At 34.2% G+C, this 12,857-nt stretch overlaps 1 protein-coding gene across 1 annotated transcript; it reads right to left on the minus strand.

The window, feature by feature from the left end:
• Positions 1 to 593: 593 nt before the first annotated feature.
• LOC111789738 (translocase of chloroplast 159, chloroplastic-like) lies at positions 594 to 5,943 on the minus strand. The gene has a single exon (XM_023670411.1). The coding sequence runs from the start codon at positions 5,704 to 5,706 to the stop codon at positions 748 to 750; it is 4,959 nt and encodes a 1,652-aa protein (XP_023526179.1). The 5' UTR covers positions 5,707 to 5,943; the 3' UTR covers positions 594 to 747.
• Positions 5,944 to 12,857: the final 6,914 nt, after the last annotated feature.

Below are 12,857 nucleotides of genomic sequence, written 5' to 3' on the forward strand. Positions count from 1 at the left end.
ACCAACGTGGGATCTCACAGTTTTCATACATAACACAAATACCATTGAAAGAGTCAAAGAACATGAAAGAAAACAACATGAAAAACATAAAAATAATGTTTTAGAACACATTCTCCAAGAATAGTGTAAGATGTTGCAGGTTAAAGGGTCAACACTAGCGAGAAGGCAAAGCATGTTGGTTTACACAAGACAATACACAAATAACAGTTCGTAGAGTTTTGTGTAAATGACAAGACCAGATACAAGGCTTAATTTTTCAATTCGTGCAGTTTTGACTTCAATCCATATAAGAAAATAAGAACGTCAAGCTTCTTTTGAACTTCGAGAGTCGCTAAAAGTGGGCTCTAGTGTTTTCAATATTCCAGAACATCTAAAACATGTGAAATTCCCCAAACATTTCAGTAAAAAATACACCTACAACGATATCTCAAAAGGGTTAAGGACCTACATGCCATTGACAAGCAAGCAATAATCAATCTCAATTATGTAAATAATCTAACTCTGGACCTGGTCAGAAACAGATTATGACTAGAAGCTATAAAGGATGGGACAACACACCTTGCTTTCTTCTCAAAATTGGATAATACGTAATGGAATCAAACAACATGAAAGCGAAGATTCAAATTTATAGATCAATAGAATCTTACTTATTCAGCAAAAATAATAAAACAGAAAGTGCTCAATCTATAACCTACAGTGCAATGCCGACAGGAATGAACAGAAAGATATAGAAAGATGAAACATAACCTAATAGGCTGAGTAATGTTCGGCAACTCCAGGACGTAGGCTGTTGTAAATAGCCCTGGCAACAGGAAGGAGAGCCAGAAGAGCAATCTGAAGTTGGTCAGAGCTGCTTGTTTTGACAGAGATCTGTCCACTTAGTTTGTTGTTGATTCCTGCACGTACTGCCATTTTGTAACTTCGTCCAACAGAAAACTGTGACTGAAAGTTTGCCCCCAAAGCCGTGTCTCCTCTCCATTTTACAAGAGATAAACCAAGTGATGATTGATCTTGTCCGATTGGAAAGTCGGCCTCCCTCAGCCGCATTTCCAGATTGGCTCCGAATGCAGAATCGCCCTGAGATCGGACAGTGCCAGTGCTACCAACCAGTACAACACGCTTCCCAAGTGTAATCTGATCTTCAACTTTAAATCCTGGGCATACATTCTCTCCCAAGAATGTCACTGATACCCCAGCAGCTGTTTTGTTTTTTCTGAAACTTTTGAATTTTGTCTCTCCTCTAAGGATGTATGCAAGCTGCCTTCCAATATTTTGAATGTCAAAACCTGCCATGGTAGAACCATTCTCTCCATGCTTGGCAGAAACCGAGGAATCTAAGTGGATATTGAATTCCTTTTTGTCCTTGGTAATTTGAACAGCAACAGCAGCAGGAAATCGACTAACAATGGCCATACTGTGTTCAAGATTCACACCATCATATCCACAGTCATGATCCCAACCGTGGGTGTCCAAGACTGGCCTCGCCAGGAACTGAGACGTTGGCTCCAAGAATCGGAATCTGTAAGCTGGATTATCACCATCAAAAGAAGGAGGGAGGGCCATGTCAGGTAAAGGAACCTGCACAGCAGCTGGACCACCATTTTCCTGGTCATCTTCCCCCATGTAGCCATAATCATCTACAGTAGGTTGTTGACCCTTCTTCATATCTCTCATCCTTTTTAATTCCTCTTTCCACTGCTTTTTCTGGAGAAGCTTCACCCGATAATCATATTCCTCAAAGTATGCCTTCCTTTGCTCTTTGCTAAGCTTAGAAACCTGAGATTTTCTGAGAGGCTTGAACGGAGGGAGCTGGTCATACTCATCTTCCTCCTCTTCTTGATCAGAATCAGACAAGTCGGCCAAATCAATATCAGAATCACCATTATCACCATTTTGATCTGATGGTAGCTTTGGGTGTGTGCGGGATTGCAACAAACCAGACAATAAATATGGAAGAGGAGGTGAACGGCTACGGAGACCAAAAAGCTTCCTGTGGTCAAATGTCTCTGGAGCTTTTGAAAGATTTCCTACTTCGGCCAGGATTTTAATAGAGAAACATAAAAGTAATAACTGAGGCCTCCAGCTTTGACCATTGGGAAGCACCTTCTGGCCATCTCTATTCTTCCTACAAGAAGGATGATTTTCGACAAGAGAAACCGGATTCATTAAAGTTGGATTTAGAATGCGCAGATCACCAACAGCTTGAGCAACAGTTTGCTGAAGAACATGAGACCGTTGAGCAACAAACACCTCATAACCCAAAGGGGAACCAGATGGACCATCAGGTGGAGCAGAGGCAGCATGAGTAAGAGTAATAATGGCATTTTTCCAGATGGAAGAACCAAGATAGCTGGATACTGATCTTAACAACAGAAGATCATTAAGATCTCTGGTTTGGTTATCCAGCCGGTCCACATAAAGAACAATATCAGGAGGAAATTTTTTCATTACATTCTTAATTGAGGATAAAATTCTGTGGTTGATACGACGCTCAGATGAAGAGGATCTAAGACCAGGTGAATCAAAAATCCTGATCTTAACACCTTCTACTGTCCCAATAATTTCTTTCACCGAAGTTGTACCAGGCCCAAATGCATTGATTGGAGTTTTATCTTCCCCAAAAATTGAATTTATAGTTGCACTCTTTCCTACACCCGATTTCCCAAGAACAAGTATGTTCAATGAGAAGTCTAAATCTTCCTTTCCTTCCGCTTCAAGCTGCATAGCAGTATTTTTTGCATTATCAAAGCTAAATAGCTGACCAGTAGACCTACCAGCTACAAGCCCAAAACGATATAAAACCTGTGCGACTAATGAATCATCCGGAGAAACACCTAGTCTCTGAACAAGCCTTAAAAAGTTCACCCTTTTCTGCTGTAACTTTTGTAGTTTACTTTTCTCCTCTTCGCTCAATTTATTTTCAGAATCATCCCCCACTCTAGGATTTGCTGGGGCAAAAGAGAGAGGGCGGCTTGGGCGGGAAGCATTTTTTCCAGTTACAAGCGAGGAGCCAAGACCAGCAGGACGTTCAATGGAAAAAAGCCGGGAGCCATCCTGAGATGTCACAGTGATAGGGCCACCATCTGAGCCAGCATCTCTAGCTGCTTTCAGAAGTGCTGCCAAAGCAGCAGAATCAAACAACTCCTTTCCATCAGCTTCTTCGTCCGAGTCTGCTTCATCCGAGTCTGTGACAATCTGACCATCTATTCTCTGTGATTGATCAATAGAACTCTCTGCACCAGAATGGAAACCAGCTCCTGAGGCTCTTTCCAACTCCTCCATGAATTCTCTAGCAGCTTCAGAACTACCAAATATCTCACCTTCAGTCTCTCCATCTGTAACGGAACCCTCAATATCACCCTCTTCATCTAAAGGATGCTTTTCCCCATCTACTTCATTCAAAACTGGTTTAAGTGCCTTGGGAGCATCAGAAATTCCACTATCTATCACTGAAGCATTATCAGGGATGCTTTCTTTAACCAAAGACCTAGCCTCCTGAGATGGTTTAGGTTCAACTTCACCAGGAAAATCCTCTCTTATTTTAGAATCATATTTAGAGTCTTTTTCATCAGGCTGCTGATCTTCTACATCCATAGCCGCAAGATTTTCATTTTTTGCAATATCAGAAGCCGCAATTTCTCTGTCTCCATGAGACACAGCTTCTTCTGCTGCAACTGCAATACTGACTTCCAGCATGTTATTGTCAATCTCAGGGTTCGAAACCAAAGAATTATGGTCAACAGAATCATCCGTTTCATGCCCAACATTATCAAACCCATTATCCAATTTGGCAGCTCCATGTACCAAATCCGCAGTCTCCCTATTTCCTACATCCTTTATTTCCTCCGGATTACCGACAGCAGCTGTTACTGATACCAATGAACTTTCATGCATGATTTTGTTATCTAAAACTGAATCAGTAAATTCATCTGCTAGCTCTGCAACCTTGGAGTTTGCTTGATCATCCTGGTCAGCTTTGCTGTCAACAGAAGAACCAGGTTCCAATTTGGGAAACTGTTCTCCATCTTCAGCATCCTCCTTGTCATTCCTTATAATCTCCCCATCTGCTTGAATCTCTGCCACAGGACTTCCTTTATCCACTTCTGCTTCTTTTCCCCCATCTGCTAGTTCTAAAAACTTGGAGTTTTCTAGCTCTGCAACCTTGGAGTTTGCTTGATCATCCTGGTCAGCCTTACTGTCAACAGAAGAACCAGATTCCAATTTGGGTAACCGTTCTCCATCTTCAGCATCCTCCATCTCATTCAATATAATCTTCCTATCTGCTTGCATCTCGGCCACAGAACTTCCTTTATCCATTTCTGCTTCTTCTCCCCCATCTGCTAGTTCTAAAAACTCAGAGTTTTCTAGCTCTGCAACCTTGGAGTTTGCTTGATCATCCTGGTCGTCTTTACTGTCAACAGAAGAACCAGATTCCAATTTGGGTAACTGTTCTCCATCTTCAGCATCCTCCATGTCATTCAATATAATCTTCCCATCTGCTTGCGTCTCAGCCACAGGACTTCCTTTATCGATTTCTACTTCTTGTCCTCCATCTGCTAGTTTTATAAACTTGGAGATTTCGTCATCGCCCAGAACAGCTTTGTCGTCAATAGGAGAACCAGTTTCCAAATTTTTTAATTGCTCTCCGTCTTCAGCAGCCACCTTGTCATTCAATTCGACCTCCCCATCTGCCTGGTTCTCAGCCAAGAGACTTCCTTTTTCCGTTTCTGCTTCTTGTTTACCATCTGCTAGTTTTGAAAGCTTAGAGCTTGCTTGGTCTCCCAAATCAGCTTTGTCATCAGAAGAAGAACCAGGAGATTCCTGTTGTTTTAATTGTTCTACAACTTCAGCAACCACCTTCTCATTTAAGCCAATTCCTTCATCAGCCTGCTTCTCAGTCATCGGACTTTCTTTATTCAACTCTGCTTCTTTTCCTCCTTTTGAAGCCTCATTTCGTTGCTGTTCGACTGTCACATCGTTCAATTCATCCTCCTCTGACACCTGCTTCCCAACATTAGCAGTTTCCTCGAACACAGAGCCAACATCCTCAGCTATTGAACTTTCAGGCACGTCACTATCCTTTGTGTTCCCCGACAACTCAAACGTTCTTTCGTAAACTTGACTAGCATCCCCTTCATTCACCACATCACTCACATCCGCATTTCCGCCAGATACGAGAGCCTCCTCCTTTTCAACTGGAATCTCAATTTCATTACCCTTACTATCAACAAAATCTTCTCCATCCACTTTATCATCCATTTCCTCATTCCTCCCCAGGCTTTCATCCACCTGGAGCCCATCATCCTCCTCCTCGACGTCACTATCAACAGAAATCTTCGCAATTGGCCTAACACTTTCGGGAGCCGAAAATTCGGAACAACTCACAAAAGAACTACCACTATCACCCCCTTTGATGGAATTTCCGAAGGATTCTTCCCCTGGATACTCCAGAATAGGTCTATCAAAAGCAGATTCAAATTCCTCCTCCCCACTCAGAAACCCTTCAGTTTCCGAGCCACCACCATCACTACCATCCCCATCGCCACCAACACTAGTTTTAATTTCACTAACCTCCATTTCTCGGGAGGGCATATCGACATTGGAATCAACGGAAGAAGACGAAAAGGACGAGGAGTAAGTCGAAGAAGAACCTGAGAAGGCAGAGTTCTGCAGCGACGGTTGTTGAGATAAGTCCTTCGATTCCATCGAGGCGAGTTGTGTGTGTTTGTTGTGAAATTGAAAATGGAGAACGAAAGAATTCAATGGAGCTCCGTTGGGGAAAATTAATCCACAACGTCCTGTGTTTGACAGGAAACTGTGGGGGGAGCGGCTGAGAGTCGGAGAGTGCTCCGAAAGAGAGATAGAAGAATGGTGAAAGATAAGGTTTTAATTGTGATGGGAAGAACTCTCTATCTCTCACAGCGCTTCTACGGGGGCTTTTCACTCGACCAACAATATATATATATTTTTCTTTTTCTTTTTCTTTTTCTTTTTCCTGTTAAATACTATTTTAGTCCCAACTTCCGCTTTTTCAGCTTTTTCTTTTTTTAATTATACAAAATACTTCAATATTATTTTATTTTCCTCCTTATATTCTAATTTTCATTTCACCGTTATTTTTAAATATTACAAATAATATTAAAACCACCACCATTTCTAGACCTAATCTCAATCATTTATATCATATGCTATAACTCAAACGTTGGATTCACATCTTTTTAGTTTCTCCGAGCTTCACTTACTTAGCTAACTTGTTAATCTCATGTGTCCTATCTCCATAATTGATATTTTAAAGTTCAACATTTTTTAGCTTATAATTTAATCACTGATGCTCACGGCCTACTCAATCATTTGTGTCTTATCAACCAACTTTTCTTATCTTGTTTCAATTTTTGCTGTCACATGTTATATATAATGATTGGTTCACACTATTTAATTATATTAACCTTAACCTATGATTTTGTTCGTTTGAGCTTATTTCTTAAGGTTTCATGAGTGATTCTCTCTTTCTTTTTTTTTCGCTTTGTGTTGTTTGCTGCTCGTCTTTCCTAGTCCCCCATTGTTTTCCACCACCGCTTGACACTGCAAGAGGAGTCGCCATTGTGGTCGAAAAGAAGACACTAAGTAGAGACCTAGCGAGGAAGATGAATGATTTAGAGACGTGTCGACTGGCCCAGTCAGACCGCCAATTGAACCAGTGGCACATTCGACCGTGCACGTACACCCCAAACACGTCCAAGGATTTTGGACCCAAGTCCAATTCTTCTCGCCCATGTACACCTTAATTTAAAAGAGTAAGACTTTATTTTTTATTTAAAGATTAAGACTTGTTTAATAATCTGATTTTTTTTTTGTTATGGAAAATTAAGCTTATAAACACTACTTCTATATTTTGTTTCTCCAAATTAAATAAGTTTTGAAAATTAAAAAAAATAATTTTAAAAATTTTGTTTTTATTTTTAAGATGGGATTAAAAGTTCAAATATTGTGAAAGTGAGAAAACGAGAAATAATTTAAAATTTTCGGTAAAATCAATTATTTATTAATTTTAAAAAAAATTCTTGTAAAATTATGTTGATTTGTAAAATTTGGTTCATTAACTTATAACATTTTTAAAAAAATGAAAATATTGTTTAGGTATTACAAGTGAATTGGGTTGGATGCAAAGCCCACTAATCCAATTGGGCCTGCATGCAGTGTCCACCACCAAGACCAAGTGATATGGGCTTTCAGCCCAAATAACTAGTAATTTCATTTTGTTTACCTTCCCAAATATTACCATATACCNAATTCTTCCTTCCAAAACTTTCCTTTCTCTAATCTCTATTTTTTTTCTTTTACGTTGGATGACCTCTTAAGAGTGAGAAACAAATATATTAAAATGACGGGAGTTAATTTTTGGAATGGTTATATTCACTCTTATAAGCACTTTAAGACAAGTTGGTAAACGTAGTTATGTCGTGGAGATACAAGAGAATGTTGAATCCAAAGCCTCAAACGTTACCTATATATTAGCAAGGATGAAATATATTAATATTATCAATAACTCAAATTTACTGACGTATCGATAAATATTTGGATATTGATCGTTGTTAAGACATTAAAAAAAGACTTTACTTTTTAAAATTAATATGATTGGAAAAAAAAAAGACCGACTCTCCTCCACCCTCGTATCATTATCAGACATCTAATTATAAAATATATCACTAATATTTGGGTCAATATTTTGATGTTTTTAATTCAATTTATTATTAGATTAAAATATTTAATTCAATCTAAAATAATAGTTAAAACTTTTTCCATGCCACCATTTTTGACTTGGCCAATATTTAAGTTTGGTCCTGTTTTATTTTGTTCTTTTCAATGTCCTACTACATATCTGGTATTGACCTAATTTGTTTTTTTTCTACTTTTTTTTTTTAATTTATATTATTTAGCTAGTACATGGTGTGACGTGCCTGTCATATGACATTTATGTTGTTATGCTAACCTCTAGCAATAAATTCGTCTAGATTGATAAAAACTTACATCATATCGTAACAGCTGACCGGAGCACTAAGTCACTCTTCGTATGGTTATATAATGTGTGGACTATTAGAGAGTCGCCAATTAACCTTTATTAATGAAGTATCTCGATTGAGGTCTGCATTTATATCAAAATAATTGGTAGATACAAAGTTACATTCTTAATGCATATGATATCAATACTACTTTATTAGTTTGTCCGTGTAAAGCCTTTTATGGAATTTCTAACTATTTTTAGCAGTGAACTTATCTAGCCACATGAGTATATGCTGTTAGCAAGTGCAAGGGTTGACTTCCGAGATTATGATTGTTATACTTCATAAGAACAGCTAGAGAGTGGTGTGAGATCCACATTGATTGGAGGGTAGAACGAAACATTTCTTATAAGGGTCTGAAAATCTCTCTTCAGCAACGCATTTAAAAATGTGAGATTGACAACAATACGTAACAGACTAAAGCGGATAATATCAAAACCCAATTGAATTACCTGAACTAGAAGAACGAACCCCATGATTAAAATAAGCTGACACAAGGTCAACAACCTTACATTTAAGACGAACCTAAATGAATTGACAAAGTCACGAGGAGGCTTCAAAAGTCTTAAATAAACTATCTTTTGAGTCGACTAGATCATTTATTAATGAGATTGGTCACATGTTCAATTACAATTCAGTCCCTTTCAAACTTAAAGATACATGGTTCAAAGGTGCCTCATTTTGCCCTTTCCCTACATGAATGGCTTCATTAAAGTCCTCACTTATTTTAAATAAATTTAAATAAAAATAGTTATAAATATTAATAAATAATTTTTTCTTATAACATACTTAAAATTCGGAGGTATAAATTACAATTTCTTTTTTGCAAAATTTAAAATGAACTATATTTAAATAAAAATAAATAAATAAATAAATAAAACTATTTTTTTCCCTCCCGACAAGAAGCTTTAGTTGTTTCCAATTTTGTAAAAAAAAAAAACATGAATAAAATATTACTTTATGTATTTTTTTCTAAAAATAAATATAATAAATAAGTTAGAATATTAAAATTATAAATTATTATTGCATATAAAAAAAAAATTGAAAATTAAGAATTACGTGTCACAGTATTGACCACTCAATCTACCAAACCAAAGTGGATTCAGCTGTGGTATCATGACAGTAACTTTTTATCATTAAAAAAAGCCAAAAAGTAATAATAAAATTTTCCAAAATTTTAAAGGGAGCTTTTTAAATAATGAGAAAACATTTAAATCCAAAACTTTCTTTATTTAGGTTTTATTAATATTTCTAAATTTAATTAAAAGTTATTTTGAATTAGTCAATATTAGACATATGAGTTTCAACTAAATTAGTCAACTTTGAACCGTCACACTTAAACATGTCTAAGTCCCATCCAACTTAAAAATGAGCTTAACGCGCTAAGCTCGCTCCTCGAACACTATATAATGACCTTCTAAAAGTACTTTTATTTAAATTGAATTTAAAAAACGTAATTCAATCTTGAAAATTATGTATGCCTTTTGAACACGTGGAAGTGTCGACCAACACCGATTTAAAAGTGAGAAAATAGTAGAAACCTATCTAATATTTTGGGAAGTGGTCAAAAAAGCTCGAACCTATACTTAATGATCGAGAAAGTGGCGAACAAAATTATTAAGTGTTTTGAAGGACCATATCGGAACCTAAAGTATCCATAACATATTTACTTTTTCCAAATGCGGTGCAAATAAAAGTTTACTTTTTATTTATTTTTATTTTTTTTCAAATAGTGTCAACTATTTTTTAGCTCGTACTCCCATTATTTTGGTGTACAATTTTCTTTAAAATTAATTAATTAAATTTACATTTCAAAAAGATATTAAAATTGCTACTTAAATGATGACGTGGAACATTGGTTGGACTAACGAGTAATATTCTTTTACAAGATGTGGTACAACAAATATCTGTAGAATTTAAAAATGGAAAAAAATATAAAGTTACCATAAAAACTAATTTTTTTACCATACTTAAAGAGAAATTGAGACTATATCCAAATGAAAGTGATTTTAAGGATAGACTTATACCAATAAGGTACATATTTCTTTTTGATGGCTTACTCATATAAAATAAATAATTAATCATGTTTTTCTTAGAATAATTTTATGTTTGATGATCTCTTAGAAATTTGTCTGAAATGCATGAGTAAGGACAACATGTTAAAATGATTCGTATTGATGGGTGACCTCTTATAAATTTTCTTGGAATGCATGTGAACAATGATAACATGCTAAAATAACTCGTGTTCTGTGTGGATAGTGTTCATTCATAAAAAAAAAAAATATGTTAGAATGATTCTCTAGAAGTAGGTAACACAATCATGTCCGAATTCTGAACATGGAGCGTTACAAAAAGTTATCGTTTATAACTCCAAATATGAGCTGAAAATGGCTATTTGATTCTCTAGAAGCTTCTCCCAAAACACCATTGCTGCCAAAATGAAGTTCAATCCTTTTATATTATATTGTATTTTTATATATATATTCTCATTAAACCTACGAATGAATATGATTGAATTAAATTCATATTCTGTCACATTTAATTCAAGCTATTAAATAAGAGTAACAGGTAATGAATAATAAAAACACAAAAAGGTTTTAATAAATTAAATAAAAAAAACACAACAAGAGTTTTATTTATTTATTTATTTATTATTATTTTTATTTCAACCCCATCACATGAATTGACATAATTAAATTAAATAAAATTTATGGGTGTCCTTTAAGGTTTGATTTAATGATGTAATAATTAAGTTTAAGTTGATCAAATCTGAAATTAATTACACTCACGTTCTTATCTTATCTTATCTTAATTCATTGGAGACGAAGAGCCCTTAATGGTCGAACAATGCTAGAAACTATTAACATCCACTTTTTTTTTAATGTTTTTTTAGGTAAAGACAAGATTGTGAAACGAGAATGACACGTAGAGTTATGAAGACCGTGAGATAATTTTTAATTTTATATTTTAATAATATTATCGACCTTTATTGTTTCTAGTTTTGGTATTTTTATGATCAAATTTTTTAATTTTTTTTCATATAAAAGTAAATGGTATAGTGCTATTTTTAAATTTTAATAAGTGTTTTTTATAAAAAAAAAAATTATTGGAAAGTATTAATGAATTTTTTTAAAATTTAAAAATAATTTTGTAATATTATTAAAAGTTTAAATATTTTTAAAACAAACTATCTAATTATTTTAAGTTAAAAAAATATTAATAAAATTAGATGGAATGAACTTTTAAGACAAATATGCCATTTAAAGATATTTTTATTATTTTTTAGTAAAATAAAAAATAAAGTTACATGCCTATTATTCGGCTCGTGACAAATTCATAAATAAAATAATTCACTGATTAAAAGACGTCTTGGGATAGTAAAATAATGAATAATACATTTTTTTAATAATATAATATCATAAATCTAGAAGAATACGTTAATGTGAGACAAAAATGGTTTGTTTTCAAGAAAATGAGATTTATTTTGTTTGATTTTTGTTGATAAAGATTCCTTGTTTTGTCCTTTTGCTGTTGTTTTCTCTTTAAAAAGACAAAGGATTAAGTTACTTAATAACATTAGTCATCTAAACTTTATGAATAATTTGTCCACACATCAAATTAAATAAATAAATAAGAAAAATATAATATTTTTTCTAGATGGCAGACATTTATATTTTTTCAAAAGATTGCAACCTTTTCCTTTAAATAAATAAAAAATTATCAAACACAATTTTTTTTTTAATTAAAAGATATAAAATGGAATTGTTATTACAATAAGGGAAGATATAAAAATTTGATCATCCAACGTTATAAAATGTTACACGTGTTCAAATTGATGAGGACGTGTCACATTATTGGCCAATGCTTCTACCAACCAGCTGTTTTTTATTTATTAAAAAAAGAAAATAAATAAAATTTAGCAAAATTTCTGGAAGTAGAAAATAATGGACGGTTTAGATTGGATTGGCACAAATATAAAAATTTGTTAATCTATTTAACTAATAAACTTTTTATCCCTTAACTATAAATTACTCTATTATCGGTCTAAAACTACACTTAGATGAACCATAAAACAAGGTGTGTTCGTATATATAATTATTACAAACAAGTCGATCATCTTAATGTCACTTTTATTCATATGATCCAATTGTAAACTATATCTATCTTGAACTCATGAGAGAGTGGAACCCATCGGTCATAAACTATCCCCATTCCTACCATACGTCGTGGACCTATCTAATGTTGCCATTATCAAGTAGGCCATAGAGCTACCAATTTTATAAAATACCTCGTATAAATTGACTTGTCATCTTTCTAAAAGTACGGTATTGTAAAAATTATCTTCCTTTTTTATCCTTATATAGTGATCATCTTATGAGGGTAGAAATTCAATTAGTGATAGACACAGAGTAGTTAGAAATACTATTGAGGTATTATTGTAGCAGGTAAGTTTATTTGAAAATAATGACATTTTAAAAGGGGTCTAAAAGTCAAAACTTTAAAGTTGATTATTTGACTTCAATAATTATGTTCTTAAAAGAGCAACTTTTTGTATCCAATATTGAAAGATCAACGTTGATCAGAGAGAGGAACGAGTGTCAGCAAAGACATTGAGACACGAAGAGGATGGATCGTAAGATCTTACATCACTTGAGGAGAGGAACAAAATATTATTTATAACGATGTGAAAATTTCTCCTTAACAGATCTATTTTAAAACTTTCGAAAATCTGAAAATAAAAGTTCTAATTATAATAAATGTGGAAGAATGTATAAGTTGAATAATATAAGAAATAAA

Source organism: Cucurbita pepo, chromosome LG03, assembly GCF_002806865.2.
Source record: "Cucurbita pepo subsp. pepo cultivar mu-cu-16 chromosome LG03, ASM280686v2, whole genome shotgun sequence".
NCBI lineage: Eukaryota > Viridiplantae > Streptophyta > Magnoliopsida > Cucurbitales > Cucurbitaceae > Cucurbita > Cucurbita pepo.

Coding starts and splice junctions, on each gene's coding strand:
- LOC111789738 (XM_023670411.1), bottom strand. CDS start 5,706: ATGGAATCGAAGGACTTATCTCAACAACCGTCGCTGCAGAACTCTGCC.